We start from the raw sequence: 16,355 nt of genomic DNA, 5'->3' as shown, positions 1-16,355 counted from the left end.
AGAATTTTGTTATTTTTAAAGCGTCTGTTGCCGCTAGAATTAGTTGGTGGTGTGAGTACAAACCAGCACCAGCAGAGGGCAGTGCTGGTTCGGCTGTCAATTTTGCAAAATTGGAAAACTGACAGCTGAGTGGATTTGAATAGCACTAATTGCTGTAGTAGTTTTCTTTGTATGTCAAACAACAGCAACATAATTAAGCAAATAACTGTAATATAATATGGACATATCACGCTTTTACATCTTTTAATATGGAAATCATTCACTTGTTGATAAAGAGGATTTTTAATGGAGAGAGGAGAAAAATGACGGATTCACAAAACTGAAACAAAGACAATACTTGTTCTGAACAATAAATGTGGCAGGTTTCTGCCCCATCAACCGATTCTATATTTCTGACTACTTTTTTTCTACTTCTAACATAAACAGGCAAAGAAAACGCCCAGAAATGTTTTTCCACCCAGGGCCTCTGGTCCCAATCATCATCAGTTCTGATGATGTCTCATACATAGCAAGTCCACAATGTCTTAAAATTGTCTTATTTTTTTTCTTTGCCGTTTCTCTGTACTCTTTAAAATACAAGAGCTTTCTCTTGTTTAATTGCTCTGTTGCTCTTTTCTGTAGGTTCCTGTGAAGTGCCGTGAATCCTCACTGATCTTTGGAAGGAGAAACGTCAGTTTGTTTGGCGTAAAACTGGAATACTGTCACTCTGCATTAAAACAATACACTGTCCAATACTCTATCTTTCCCATGTCCTCTAAAGTGTACCTATTGTTTCATTGTGCTAATTTTCACAAGCATGTTGACTGTAATCTTTGTATTGACAATTTGTGCAATTCTGATAGTATATTGGCAATGCACTCTTGAAAAATGTGTGTAAAACTTTATTTGACGGGGTGTGCATAAGACTGACATGATACCTTCATAAACATAACACCTCTTTGGAACATGCTAACAGTGTCATTCAGTTAATAATGATACTTTTAATGCGAAGTTGCTTTAAAAGTCGGATGACAATCATGTCAGTCTTCTGCACACCTACCAAATAAAGTTACCAAGATGGGAATATATTGAAAGCACAATGTGATTTAGTTTCACCTGTAAAGTGTGTTGTAATGGATCCTGCTGTGTTTCGGTACCTGGTGTGTGTGTGTGCGTGCGTGCGTGTGCATGAGTGTGTGTGCGTGTGTGTGTGTGTGTGTGTGTGTGTGTGTGTGTGTATGAAGCATGCAATGTGAAAAGTGACAAAGCAGAATAATAAGACATTAAGTTACTTCATTAGCAATTACAATAAACTGAAAGTGTAACTGTAGCATACTGTAATAACTAATATGTAAAATATGTAACATACTTAAATATGCCATTAGACTTAAAATACATTCTATGTGTATTTTAAATGTAATTCAGTCACAAAAGTAGTTGTTCCAAATTGTCACACTTTTAAGTGAACTAATCCTAAGTGAACTTGCAGTATACTCATGATTAGTCTGACTTGAAGCTCAAATGTGTTAAAATGGAACACTAAACTTAGTATATTAATTTTTCACCAGGGCAGGTTGGATGGAGACTTTTTATTTTTATTTTAATGGTTTTTAATACATCCTGGTAATGCATATCAAATTCTGAATTAAAAACAGTCGATTCTTTCTTTGTTGTTTGCAACATCTTTGGTGTGATATGACAACCAGTTTTACAGGAAAAAAACAAACAAAAAAACTCAATGGCTTCAGGTGTCATGTGCCGGAGCATGTTACACTGAAGCTTGTTTTCTAGAAACAGCTTCTGTGGGAAGTGGGAGTCAGAGAAGAGCCTGTTCATTATCTTCCCACAGCAGCCGTTTCTCCCCTCAGGGCTGAAATCCTCTCAACTTACAGGCTTTCAAAGGACAGAAACTCGTGACTTAATAAATGTGTGTTTACGTAATCCGGTTCGTCTTTTCTGCCCTTCCATGACAGCGAAGATCTTGACGTCACCTCGACCGACGTGGCTTTCCGGAAAATTCCGTCGACATGGTCAGACGGTCAGCTGGTTTTAGCACAACTTCAATCCTGGGTCAGTTTGTTTAGTTTACAGCTTAACTAAGTACAGACTCCTTATAGTGTTAGATGTTCAAACAATCATAAAAAACAAACAAAAACTAGAATCATCACAAAGGCATTAACAGGAGCATTTTAAATTCTGTCAGATTTGTTGTTTTTTTTTAAACAAACAATTTAAGAGATAAGTGAGCTAAGTGATGAGTCATCGAGATGTACTCATCGAACAAAGGTGCGGTTAAGGTGAATCAATCACAGTGGAGGCACAATAAATACAAAACGTGACAAAATATTGAACTTTTAAAAGTCTAAAAGACAAACCAACACGAAAAAAAAAATGACAAAGAAAACCATGTGTTTAAGACTTGCTTTCATTTTGTATGTTGGGAGAAGGGATCTAGAACGTCAACGTTTCGCCGCTGCCGTCATGATCCCGGCCACAGGAATGCCCCGCTTCCAGGCAGAGCTGCCAGTCGCTCGTGGCAACCATCGCAGGTACGCCGGGACCCGGAGAGCTCATCCTCCACACGCCTTTCAGGTGCCGTCCAACTCAGCGACGTCGGACAAAGGCAGATGTTCTGACACTCCGTTGGGTTAAGTCTTAATCCCTTTTAATGAGTCCAACTCGTGCAATTGTCACTGTTATTTCTTCTTCCTTTTCCTGTGTAAATACGTCGGCACATGCTTCCAGAACAAGGGTGTGTTCCCGCACGTCATTATGAGGAAGTCAAATTGAATCAGCGCTCACATGAAATCTCTGTGGGAAAACCACTTCACACGCAGGAAGTAATCTGAGGAAGGAGTTTTAGGTTCCATCACTAAAGTGCTTGTTTCTTCTTGTCAGAATCTCGTAAGCTTCCTTAAACGCATTCTGTTTTCACCCCTTTTGGTGCAAAGCAACGAACCGTAGAGTTCAGGAAGCCACCTTCCATGAAGCCCGTTTTCCCAGGAACCGATCGATCCAATCGGCTCGGCTTGCGGGCCTCACCTGGCGAACCGGTTGAGGCTGGCGGTTTTCCTCAGCGGCTGCTTCTGGCTTTTGCGGACCAAGCGCAGGACGAAGTCGAAGTTGGCGCTCGTGGACATGGCGTAGAAGACGTTGGCTTTGTCCGGCACCAGCAACTCTGAGGACAGAGAGACACACGCTGGTTATTGTGGTGTTACTCTCCCGACCGCGGCGTCGACGCCGACCGGCTCGGTGCGGTCCAACCTTTCTGCTGCGACATGATCTGCGACAGGGTGAAGTCCTGCGGGTTCATGTGATCCAGGTGATGCTTCTCCAAAGCCCTCTGGATCACCTGGCCCGTTTTATCCTGACTGGTCAGCTGCAGAGAAATAAAGAGATGCAAAATAAAAAAACACACACACACACACCTCAGTGAGTGGCAACATTCCGTTTAGTCACGGTGTGAGACGTGCTTTAGCATGCGCTGTTCCCGCCAAACAGCATTTTCTCTTGATATTTTGAGGAACTGCTTCTGTTTCGATTGGGTTTTCCATATTGGTTTGTAAGTAAGGCTTCCTAAGTGATTCCTGTTCTGGTGTTGAGATCAGGAACCATTCAGACAGATATTTATGATATGATGAAGAAAGAACCATTCAGATCTCAATAACTGTATAAGCTTCTTTCTAACTAAAGAAAGAAACATTTCTCTTGTAATTTTAAGAGGTTCTTCTGGTGAAGTTGCCTCTTTATTCGATAATATTATCACCGTAATTGCAGTCTGCTCCTAATACTCACAGATGGGATGATACAAACCACTTTTTGCAAATATTTTCAGTCATTTGGAATTTCTATTTTTGGAAAATAAAGTGAGAAAATTTGATGGTAGGTTTTTTTTTTAAAGCCACGTCTCGAAGCCGTTCTCCAAACTGAACCAAACCCACCAGGATGCTTTTGTACATGTTGCCGTTGTCGAGTCCCAGGTCCACGCTGACCCGGATGATGCAGGAGTCGCAGCCCTGCCGGTTGTACATGGGCAGGGACGTCATGGAAATGGAGCGCTTGTGGTGGGGGGACGGGTGAGCACTGGGCCGGGCGGCGGCGGCGGCGGTGGCAGCGGCGGCGGCCGGGTCTGTACCGCTGAGGTCGGCGCTGCAGTCCGACGAGGAGCCAGACGGAGACTCTAGAGAGGAAGCCGCCGAGGGGAAGTGGGAGGATGAGGAACATGAGGAGGAAGAGAAGGCATCGGATACGTTGTTGTAGGAGCTGTGGAAGGACTAGAGAGGAAAAGCACGGAGAAAATAGAATAAACTTTCTTGAATGGTGTTGAAGTATTAAACATCCCTCTGCTCTACTGATTAGAAATGCATAGATGTTGTGTTTGCTTCAAGTGGACGACTGTTTGAGAAACGGAGCGCAATTTGTTGGAGACACAGAATGACTGAGCTTTCAACAAAGACCATCTCTGTTGGCACTAGAGACAATAGATACAAGACAGAGACAATGGGCTTTCATCTAAAAACAAAGACACACATACACACACAGAGACAGAGAGAGAGACAGAGAGAGAGAGAGAGAGAGAGAGAGAGAGAGAGAGAGACGGTTACCTGTAGTTTAATAGAACATGCTGAGTTTGGGGAAGAAAGATCTTCCATCTCAGATCCACTGGATCCAGAGGATGAAACGCTGATCTGGTCAGCTGGGAGTTTCTTCGCGGTCTCACTCACCGACCTGAAGCTGAGGGGGAAAAACTCATTACGGACGCCGCAGCAAAGCAACTGAACCAGAAGAATGACAATATCATACAAGCTGTTAATCATCATCTGATTCCTATCATCTAAATGTAAATGAACCTGATGAGCGCTGTAATTTATGAGCATTGACCTCTGGTTTGAATGTGCAAACATAACCTAAAGCACTGTGGAAAAGTATTCACACATTTGGTTATGTAACAACCACAAACTCCAATGTATTTTATTAGGACGTTAAGACAAAGAGGAACATAATTTTGAAAGGGAAGGAATGCAATTAGAGCGCTAATTTCAAATAATTACATACATTTTAATGCATTTTTAATTTTTTTTTTTTTAATCTACAAACATCCTGAACTGGAACCTTTGTATTCACGTTTCTGGTACAGCTGTAAATCTGACGTGCAAGCTGATTTCCTTGGTCCAGTTGCTCTGTGCATCTAAACCCAATTTGGTGAGACGCTGAAAAACACTACTGTTATGTTCCAAGTCGTGTCAAAAGGAGTTAGCCTAGCGGCGAAGCTATTCAAGCCTAAAACAGCGTCTCGATGCGCAACAGGTCGCAGCAGGACAAGTCTGAACAGAGAGCCAGAGCTACGATCCAAACGAGCTGGAGCTGCTAGGCTGTTAGGCTGCTAGCAAGGAGGGGAAGACATTTCAACCTCCCTATGTGAGACGGTAGAAGAAACAAACTATCCCATTCACTTCTCAGTCCTCTACTCCTTTTTATTCCTCTACTGCAGTGGTTCCCAAACGTCTTCTAGGCCCCCATATGGATTACAATAAAATCCCCCTGAGGGGCGCGCACCACACTTTGGGAGCCACTGCTCTTTTGCATAAAATATCATTCAAATTTGTTCTAGGGTGTGGTTGTATTGTAACCACTGTTCCGAGACGACACTCACAAGGAGAGTTTCTTTGTGATAGAGCGGTTGCTCCAGGAATTTGGTGAACAAGCGTCCACCGGAGGCTCCAGCTGCTTTGACATTTCGTAGCTGAAACAGGAAAAACATCAAATTAGAAAACACAAGGAAGTATTGAATTTTCACGCACACTGCTTAGTCCCCACCCCGAATTTGAATCTCCAAATGAAACATCCAGTATTTCTTTTATTCTTTTACGCAAAAAAAAAAAGCTTTTGAAAAGCAACTTTTGTAGTCAAATCTTTACTACACTCAAGCAGGGATACGTGTGATTTTTGTCACATGACAAAGGTTCACCTCTCCTGATCTGTGAGCAGTCTGTGTCCGTGCAGCCAAGCGGAGATTTTGGGATGCTTGGTGAGGTTGTACTGGGAACAGGACGCCTGCAGCACGCGGATCTGTGACAGGACGTCAAACTCCTGCATGGGAAACGAGAAATGTTGACGGTGAGACTGTGAAAGCGAGGCGAAACGCGCCGCTGGATGGCAGGACTTCAGGTTGCGTAATCCTGGCCCGGAGCAACAAGGTTGCAGTTGCAGCACTCAAGAAAGTCACATGAGAACTCCAGCTTCGAATATGAAGCCAGGTTTATGTTTAACTTTCTGTTAACTCTGACAACGTGTGTATTACTCTACTATCCACTATACACTCATCCAGCATGAAGAAAAATGTCACAAAAAGAAGATGAATCCATTAAATGACAGGAGCTACTTACCCTCCTCCTCTTCTCAAAGTTTATAAGTCCATCCTGTTAAGAAAGTAGATTATTAGGTTTATTTGTTACATAAATCAATGATTAATTTGGTAGAAGACAGCCTAACTAAGCTGTTTTTTTCTAAATATTAACCATGTTGGTAAAAGTACAACAAACAGCTTTCTTGAGCAACTCTTCAATTCACTCACACGTTTTTGGGTTGTTGTTTTTTTAAGTGAGTTTTTGTAAATGCGACACAGCTGATTTTACAAGCACAAAACTTCAATAGTGTACAGCCTCATTTTAAAAATCTAATAAGCGACATTATTTTTGTTTCGTTCTAAAAAACCCCCCAGCAATTTTTTTAACAATCAAAGTAAGCTTTTATTAGTATTAAAAACCAACATTTATTGCTTCTCTAAGAATATTACTTGTTCATGATCTACATGCAACAAAAAACTGACGGTTACAAGAAACTCAAAAGTCTTTTTCCTGATGGGTAAAAGCAACATTTTTAACTGCTAGCAGCTCATGCTAATGATAAGAAAACCCTCAGCTGATGTAGCAAAGAGCAAGACTTCAGTAGGCAACAAGAAGGAATATATTACAGTAAATATGTCAGTTTCATTTGCTTCAAAGTTCTTTCTGTCTGTTACTGAACGTTCTGCTTGAAAAAGGAGTCCTAAAGAAAGCACCAATTCTTGCAGCTGCTAATGCTAACCATGCTAACGGTAACAAAGAGATGCTAAAGCCAGCCTAAAATGTAGAATTTCTATCATTTTTGCTTTTAAATAACTAAAGTAAAACCCAATTTTTAAATACATATGTTAAGTGAGTATGCTGCTCAGGAGTTCATTGTTGTTTTTTTAATTGATAAGCTAACAGGCTCACGTTTGGCATACATAAGTTGCCTCGCAAAAAAACAACAACAAAATAAAAAGAAACCGATGAGCTGGCAGAAAAAGTGCAACTTATTGGTCCGCTTTTACTTTACCGTTTTTACTTTAAAAATTAAATGAACATGAAGATATTGTACTTTTAGCTTCAGCCATGTTGACACAAGATCACAGTTTTCAATAGTCCAGTTCTAGAGCCACAAGTGGCTCAATTAATATATTAAATAATGAAACATCAATTCATTCCTTTGTTCTGTGCTCGACTGAAATTCACTGGCCTTCCTGGTAAATTTGATCTAGAACTGCCAATAAAATGTTCCAAGTATTCCAGCATAAACATAGCATCGTTTACCTCTGTGGTGTCGGGTAGAGCCGTGTCCAACATGGTGAGGACGGTCAGATAGGTGCCCAGGTAAGGGACCACTCCACTTGAAGTACTCTGTAAACGAGCCATGTGTAGAAACCCAATTAATTCACAGCAGCAGGTTTATTCCCCCTTTACTTTTACTCGAAAATCAGTTTTGTTCCTTTTTTTCCCCATTGGCTTGTTTTACATTGACAGATCTAAACATGACAATATTCACACCAGGACTGAAGGCAGCAAGCAGAACCGCTCATATTACCACCCAGAAGAATGTGGACAGGACCCTATTAAAACCCCCCGTCTGGTCTATTATTACTGACCTATAATCCTATTGACCTGACGCCATTTGAAACCCGCTCAGCGCCGAGCGGAGCTAAAAATAATTTCGGGTTCCAGCCGAGTTCCAGAGAGGGAAATCAACCTTCGCTGGACTCATTCAGAGGCGTTGAGTATGAGGGGGATTTGCATGAATCTTCTGCCTCATATGAAAATGACTCAAAGATGAAAGACCAAGTGATAAACCAAACACCGGCTCTCTTTTTTTTGTGTTTTTCATATTTAGATATAGCTTACCATCTGCCGGGGACACTTCTTGTTTAACTTTGGAGAAACATTATCCACATTGGCTTGGCTTCCATCCTGTTGACGACAATCAAAGCTGTGCTCAGTTTAAGGTTAGAGGCAGATCCACTGGCAAAAGGATGAGCTTTTATCACCCATTAGCCTGAACATCTTGTTTCACTGTTAATCGTTAGGTTGTTTGTTTTTCTTTTCCCCAAAAGGATTGAAGTCCATTTCTAATGTACCTTTATCCATAAGCAAATAGACTGACGTTTGGAATACATATTAATACCAGAGTTTACATAGATAAGAGGACTGCCTGAAAAATGTAAGGCAATCAAGAGAAGGTATTGTGGGGCAACAAACGCTAGCTGTTTTGCTGCTGGGTACAGAAAGAGCAAGGGATCTGATGACTTTAGGGTTCTTTATTGGAGCTGGACAAAAGACGTCTGTGACGCAGTTCTCTAAAGAAAGTCACGGAGAGAAGAGTGAGACGGGAACATGATGTGCTCAAAGCCCCTTGTTTGCCATTCATAACCATTTCTGCAAACATTAACTCAAAAGGGAATCTTTTTACAGATTAAAAGAGTAGCGTTCGTGTTCAAGGAGACACTCTTTGCACCTTGTTCATGATTTCTTTGTAACGGTTTTTTTATGATTATTTTGCCTGTTCAAGATCTAAATCTGTAATTGCATATAAAATCTGTATTTTATATGCAACCAATTATTTATTTATTTTTTTTATTCTGCATGGGGCAACTTATAATCGGCAAGTCTTGAGTTTTAAAAAGTGACCAGAAAACTCCCAAATATTAAGGATTTTTACCGTACTTAACATTCACTGTGTATTGGTTACTGGACACATGCTAATGTTTTAAAACGTTCATATTTCAAAATTGATACGGTTATAAATTGAACAGTTTAACGTCTGGACCTTGAATTTTGAATACTGGAACAGCCAGAAAGTGGTACAACACTGCCGATCAGATGGCTGAAAGAAGGTTACTGCAGTTTATCACAGGCTAACAAGTCATTGGGAATAGCTCTGTTTGCAAAAATACATGTAGAACCATGATGGGGGAACCAAGATGGCACCAGCAATAAGAAGGAATAATTGTGACTACAGCTGATTTTCAGTCCTTTGTGGATGTTGATAAAATCAGTTTCTCATGGCCAATAACCGATCTACCAAGATTAAGGAACTCTGGGGCGATTTATTGGTAGTAGTGCTGATCTTCATGAGTTGTGTATGTGAGGGTTAACTCCGCAAACATGATGTGTTTTTCTCACCTCCACAAGGAGCTCTCTGTTGGTCAGAACGCAGTTCTCGTCCGGGAACGTCTCCCAGAGATTGTCGAACGTGGCCATGCTGTCTCTGCAAACAGGGACCAAGACGACATTAAGACGACAGCTGCACGTTGCTCTAACATCATCCACAGTAAGCATTTTTAAAGCTTTCCAAAGTTTTACTTATTTGCACGGCAAGCAAACTAGTGAACTTTTAACTCAGTTCAAGACCCAAGCTAAAATATTGGTCATCGACCAAAGAGACGTTTGCTGACTCGGCCAATTCAGTTTTGCAGAATTGCCACATTGGCATGTTGATGTCCTTGTTATGTAGAGAAAACCTATTTACGACCTTGGTGTCGGGCCAAAGAGTGCGGCCTTTGAAATGAAATAAAATAGATGGATCATCCAAAACCCCACCTGCTGACAGCTGCCCAGGTCTTCCTCAGCCTGTAGACGGCATTCGAATGCAGGGCAGAGAGGATCGCCTTGAGGGAGGAGAAGTTCTTCAAGCTACGACATTCCTGCCAAACAAAACCGAAACCCGTCATTTCAATGTTTTCTCCAACTCTATGCTAACCAGGCATGGGTAGGTATGAGATTTTTAAAGTGTGATGCACTTTTGGGAAAACATGCAAAAGTTCCATGGTGTTGTACCCTATTGTTATTCTTAGTTGTTCTAGACTAAAAAGTGTAGCCGATAAATCAGGAAGTTTAAGCAAGTAGCAAACCTGCAGTCTGCTGCTGAACAGATAAACTACTGATGGTTGTCCAACAGCAGATATTTCTCTAAAAAATTGCACTAAAAATGCACACATGGTGTCTCTGGACAACAGAAACATAAAGAAAAAACCACCACCGCACTCACAGGTGTTTGCAAAGTGCTTTTGATAACTGTGCATTTCTACTTTTTAGTATTATTTGTAGTGTTGTACGCTTAGTGTAGGCGCCCCACACTGCCCCCTGGAGTCTAGGGTCACAGTGAGGATAAGCCACACGCAGCATAAATTAGTGTTGGCCTGATTCCGAGCATTTATTTTCATGTGTCAAGTATAAACCAAGCTTACCACCTATACATAATGACTAAAAATAGCTCCTGAGTCACCTGGTTACGATAACACACCTGTGCCACTTTGATCCACTTCTCAATGATGCGAGCCCTCTGGGCCGGAGTTATAGGAGGCGACCCAGAGGAGCTGTTAGGTGGTTCTGCAGACTGGGAGAGCAGCGACACGATAACCCTGTTGGTCAACGCATTGAACTGCGTGATGGTGGCTCGGATTGTGGGAGACATGTTTTCCTTCTTGTCTCTCTGGGACCACATGCAGCCCAGACACTGGTAGGGCACCACTTTGACAAACAGGGCCTGGAAAGGTGAAGGAAGTCCACCGTCACCCTTTAAAACATCAGATATAGACAACGTTTAATAATGAGACATGAAAAATATCCAGTGACGCACAGAGTCCATTTGAGTGAGCTGCTCAGCGATGGCTGAGGCGGAGAAATCCATGACGCTGCTCTGATCCAGAGAGGTTTCACATCCTGAATCCTCACTGGCAGACTCTTCCTCGCCTTGATCAAGACCAGCAGCAACATTCGACAATGCTCCTGAAATTAAGAAAAAGAAAAAACACACTCTTACCAGTGGGAACTTAAAGTGTTTCTTACCACAATTACTGTCAAGGAGACCAACTGTGTCATCGTAGCCAAAGGAGAAGTTGTGAGGTAAAGGGTCACCTTCGTCTTTCTGGAACTTTCTGAGCAGCTCCTCGGCTTGTCCGGCCAGTGAGCAGAAGTTCGGCTGGCTGCGCATGCCGCCGTGCACGGCGGAGCTGATCCTCAGGTGATCCAGCAGCAGGCGGAGAGCCGGGTGCAGCGGAGGGTCCCTGAAGTCCTCGCTGTACTCATCCAACCACATCTGGATGAGCGTCAACAGAAGGCTGGAAAGCGAGAGAGAGAGAGCAGAGCACATGGAGGGAAACTTCACCAACCACAAAAAAACCACAACATGCCTCAAGCTGGGACATTTTCCACCCACCTCCTGCAGTAACCCACATTGTCCACATCTGAAGAAGCGCTGTCCCTGTAATCAAATAAAAAATGAGTAAGAAAATCAAAAGTCAGCCTTTTTCTTTCTGTCTTCTAAAATCTTTTGATTATTATTTGCACCTGCCTATTCCCTAACGTTAAACCTAGGCGATGCATAATGGCTGTTGTTGGGAGCTTCCAGCTAATCAGCACCTCCTCGGCACCAATCACATTAAAGCAGGTGTTCTGTTTATCTGTGCTACCCGTAAATCCGTCCTACCTTGTGGTAATGCGCACATTGATGCTATGTCACGTACTGCTTACTCAGCAGATTGCCTCTATTAGATTTTGTACAATAAGAACCTGAAGAAGAGGTTCTTAGTGATTTTCTTTAGCGAGCCAATCGACTGGTACCGACTTCCTTAATTTTGCGTGATGGGCAGATACTAGCATGTGAACACTTGCTAACTTACTGACTCTTTTGCTACATTTAGCAAAAATAAATAAATAAAAAATAACAATCTGTGATTGGCTAGAATACTACAATCAGTGCGCCTCCAACCAGAAGGTTTTGCCCACTTCTTGGAGAAAATTAGCTCAAACTCAGTCAGAACATCTGTGGACATTATTTTACAAGTCCTGTCACAGATTCTGTGAAACCTTGACTAGGCCATTTTGACACAAAACCATCAATCTAAATCATTCCATTCTTTATTTCCCCACTGTACTGATGTTGTTGCACTTTGTTTTTCCAGTGTATGTGTGTGCTTTTGCAATTTGTTTTTTAAGTTTGCTTTTAAATTTGTTCAATTTTGTTCAATTTAAAGGCAGGAAAAAATATCTGATATAGTTAAAAAGTTTTCTTTTTAACTATATCAGTCTCCAAACTTGAGATAGAAAACCAAGTTTTTGCCGTTTTTCTATCGCTGTCCGCGCAAAATGCTCTGAAAGGGCTATACTTTTTACACCTCTGATGTAGATGGCACAGAATCCGACAGACCAGATAAAAACAGACAATGGTACAAAGGAGGCAGCTGTACCTCTGGAAGAGCAGCTCTATGAGTGCCGTGGTGCTGGTGTAGGTCCGGTAGGTGGACAGGAAGATCCGGCTGTAGTCCGGGTCCTGGGTGCTGCTGCTGTCCAGGAGGTGACTTACGAGCAAGTCCAGGGTGGCGGCTTTCAGACGCCGCACCTTGCAGGTCCTGTACTGCACAAAACCGCAGCAGGAACCCGTCTCGCTGGGGCCGGGCGAGGACGGGTCCGGCTCCCGGCGCAGCGTCACCCCATACACGACGCCGTCCTCCTTCTCCTCACCCCACTCCTGCACTGGATTCTGGAGAGAAAAGAAAAAAAAAAAAAACACAATCAAGTTGGGGACGGGGGGTGGGAAGGGTTGACTGTCAAAAATCCACAAACTCAAAGATACAGAATCACATGTTCAAATATAGATCGATATAGATCGAGTTATGTTTGCAGTTACAACAGAAGGGTCAGAGGGTGAGCTCAGCAAACAGAAATAGTCAAAAGCAATCCTGGCCACACAAACAGGTGACACAGCAGCCCACTGAGACTTAACACTGATCCCTCGCGAAGCCGCAGCAACGAGGTAATATTTACGTCCGCTAACAGTCATCATCTACAACGACGGCACAAACAGGTTGGCGTGTGATGATGACAGCAATTATTTTAGATCTAGCTGATTCAGATAGATGGAACAGATGTAGAATAATAACATAATGGTGTGTCTGTTTTTGTTTTTTGTTTTTTTAAACAATTTCCTTGCAGCTCTGATCTTTCCAAGAATCTTAGAGCTACACATCAATGTTTATGGACAAATAAAGGAAAATCAGGAGCTTGGCACAGCAACTTCAGGGAAAATTAAAAAAAAAAGATTTCCAATGTATTCAGTCCTTTTATTTAAAAACAAAAAAAGAGCACTCTATAGCTCTGCAAGTGTTGACAGCAGCAGGAGTCATTGCTCTTAGATTTAAATCCTCTTTTCATAAAATCAAAACAAGAGGTTAGACTTTGCAGTTTGGTTTTAGGGCCAAAGGCAAAGCAGAGTTTTTAAAAGCGGGGCTGGAATGACACTGGAGAACCGGTTTTATCAGATATTTGCGCCCGAGTCATGCTTATCACACTTTAACATGAAAACTACTGCATCACCATCGAATAATGCAGCGACTTTTCCATAAACTGTAGGAACTAATTATGAATTTTTAAAGTTCAATAAAGAATGTCAACATTAGCTACTTGAATTAGGTAACAAATACTACCTAAAATAAATAAATAAATAATTAAAAATTATATATATATATAAATATATATATATATATAGAGAGAGAGAGAGAAAGAAAGAAAAAGAGAGAGAGAGAGAGAAATACATTAAAAAGGTGTTCTAATTAACAAAATTTGCCAAGCAAGCTAGTTTAACTACAGCTTATAAGTGTTAACCATTTATTATTACCTAGCTAATGAATTTAAAGTATTTTAAAAAACTTTATCCCAAGTAGCATTGACTTAGCTTAGCGAGCTATTTTATTTAGGTAACTTAATTTAGCTAGATAGCTAAATTAGTCTGGCTGCTTAGCTGAAGTAGTTTTAGCTGTCTATTGTTTTAGCAATAAACAGCTAAAATTGTTCATCGCTAAACAGTTTTAGCTAGTGTAGCGATAGCACTAAGTAGCTAAAACGTAAACAGAAAACAAGTCAAGCTGCAGCATCTGAAATCCAGTTTTGCAAAAACAATATTCAAAGAATTAATTAGGCACTGAAATCAGAAATCAGAAGGTATGACTCGGTCTACATTAGTTGGTGTCATTCATATGTTGACATTATATTGAACAGTATTAGGTTGTACCTTTTTCTCCCAAAATACCCAAAGATTGGAGCTAATTTAGTCTCTTTTTTTTTTTTAAAAACCTTCACAAACAGCTGTAAATCTGCCAATAGTTGAGACGCCTTGTAAAATTGATTAGAACTGCTTATTTTGGAACTTCAAAACACCAAAAACATTGTCATACGCATTACAATACACTGTGGAAACCATCTTAGCTCAACTGCAGAAGCTAATATCTACAGTTGTCCTTATTTCTACTTGTATGGATACAGCCGATCAGCAGCAAGGAAAATGAACAGTCCTCCTGGATTGGCCGCAGTGCAAATACCAACCAGTAGTGACAACAATGCAGCTAAATAGTCCAGCTTCCCAATTTTTTTCTTCTTAGAAAATCTTATTTCAATTTTTAAAAATCTGATTTCTTTTTTTAAGCTGAACTGTAATACAAAAATCTGAATTATTGAATCTGCAAATACCAGACTACTGGTTTGCAGACAAATGAACAGCGTCATGGGAATATTAATCATGTAATTTCCGTAATAACAGATCCTGTCTGCTGCTCACGTCTTCATTTGAAATGCTGAGCTCGCAAAAAGATTTGAGACAAAAACAATTAGCTCTTTCTACGGTTCACTTTTCAGGCTTGTCTCAATCTGAAATCCCAAAAGTGAACAAAAAAAGAAAAGATTTTCTCTTATTGTGTCTGCAGTTAGAATGAAGGTTTTAAAAAAAAAAACTTGTGCCGCCCCTTGACAACATTTCACCCGGAGTGGTGAGCCACAGTGTCCATACTGTTGATTTAAAACGCAACCTCTTCTCCCTAGTTCTACTGTGTGTACAGTTATTGTATCATTTATAATTTACAAATAAAATAGCGCATCCCACACAGCATTGATTGAAGTTAACAACAAAATATCTGCTAGAAATCAACAAAAGAAAGCATGAACAATAGAAAAACACATTAAGGTTCCTTAGCAACCACCCCAAAGATTGCTAGGCTATGAACTAAAACCTCCAACGCAGAGCCCTTTTGAATGGAGAGGAAAATAACGTCATTACCATTCAAAGACAACTTTCCTCCTTCTAACTAAGACCCGTAGACTCCTCTACTGTCTGCGACACCTGATACGTGACGCTTCCAGCCGGACTCACCATGGTCAGCTCCCATTTGCCCATCTCGTCCGCTCGGCTTACGAAGTGCGGCTCTTCATCTTCACAGCGGCTTCACGTAAAGTTAACTCGCAACGAGCGAAGCAACGAAAAAACAACAACAAGAACGAGAAAAAAAAAAAAAAGTCCGTTTGAGTCTGCCTTTTTCCAACTAATTAAAAAAACCAAAAAACACCGGTCCTGTCGCGAGCCACCTTCACGCGCTCGTGCTGAAACGTTGAAGAGGTTTTCGCTACATTTCTGCTGCTGGATATTTTTAAAGAGTCGTTCTGGTTCTCTTTGGCTTTTGCCTGCGGTCGGTGCCTTGGTGTTTTTTATTATTATTATTATTAATATTATTTTTGGCAGTCCGACAGCACCGACACCGGCTCAGAGGCTCTCCTGTCCCTCTGTGACGGGAGACGGGATAAAAACCCGTCCGTCCTTCTGCGGGAGGCGGCGGCTCTCCCGGGCCTGACAGCCGGGAGGAGGGGTGTCCCCGTCGCGCCTGTCTGCGTGTGCGTCAAAAAATCCTTCCCCTTCACGTCAACCGCTGTCATTTTACGGACCTGGTTACTATTCAAGTTTTAATTATTCCATTGCCCTATTTTAGGATGAATTAGCTTTGTTTTTATTTTATTAGTTTTTTGTTTGTTCTCTCTGTTGTCTCCTTGTTAAATATAGCATAGAATTTTCTTTCACTTATAAAGCCCATAATACTCAATGCTGTTTTTTAATGGAAACTACTGAAGGAGAAAGTCTGGTCATCGGTTTATGACATTAATGCTAAAGCAGTCTGGTTATGCAAAAGAACCAGAAGAAAAAAAGCACATAGCAGTGGCCTACTTAAAGTCTTACTTAAATCCAATGAAAATTGTGTGGTGTGA

At 41.3% G+C, this 16,355-nt stretch overlaps 1 protein-coding gene across 1 annotated transcript; it reads right to left on the bottom strand.

Moving 5' to 3' along the window:
- Window positions 1-1,553: 1,553 nt before the first annotated feature.
- Window positions 1,554-15,930, bottom strand: LOC129363624 (ral guanine nucleotide dissociation stimulator-like 1). The gene is made up of 17 exons (XM_055035830.1): window positions 15,472-15,930; window positions 12,521-12,813; window positions 11,491-11,535; window positions 11,190-11,392; window positions 10,912-11,060; window positions 10,576-10,818; window positions 9,873-9,976; window positions 9,456-9,540; window positions 8,178-8,243; window positions 7,593-7,679; window positions 6,366-6,398; window positions 5,948-6,069; window positions 5,633-5,722; window positions 4,584-4,713; window positions 3,921-4,253; window positions 3,244-3,358; window positions 1,554-3,157 (listed from the first exon to the last, which is right to left on the bottom strand). Exons 1-17 carry the CDS (start codon window positions 15,493-15,495, stop codon window positions 3,018-3,020), a joined length of 2,262 nt encoding a protein of 753 aa, XP_054891805.1. The 5' UTR covers window positions 15,496-15,930; the 3' UTR covers window positions 1,554-3,017.
- Window positions 15,931-16,355: the final 425 nt, after the last annotated feature.

Source organism: Poeciliopsis prolifica, unplaced genomic scaffold (genome assembly GCF_027474105.1).
Source record: "Poeciliopsis prolifica strain line A6 unplaced genomic scaffold, Auburn_PproV2 SCAFFOLD010, whole genome shotgun sequence".
Classification (NCBI taxonomy): domain Eukaryota; kingdom Metazoa; phylum Chordata; class Actinopteri; order Cyprinodontiformes; family Poeciliidae; genus Poeciliopsis; species Poeciliopsis prolifica.
This window is presented reverse-complemented; position numbering and strand designations above follow the sequence as displayed.

Excerpts from the sequence above, each read along its gene's own strand:
- LOC129363624 (XM_055035830.1), bottom strand. The coding sequence starts at position 15,495 with ATGGGCAAATGGGAGCTGACCATG. Across the intron at positions 10,819-10,911 it reads AGCTCACTCAAATGGACTCT|GCCCTGTTTGTCAAAGTGGT; the intron begins GTGCGTCACTGG and ends TCACCTTTCCAG. Across the intron at positions 5,723-5,947 it reads CTGCTCACAGATCAGGAGAG|CTACGAAATGTCAAAGCAGC; the intron begins GTGAACCTTTGT and ends TTCCTGTTTCAG.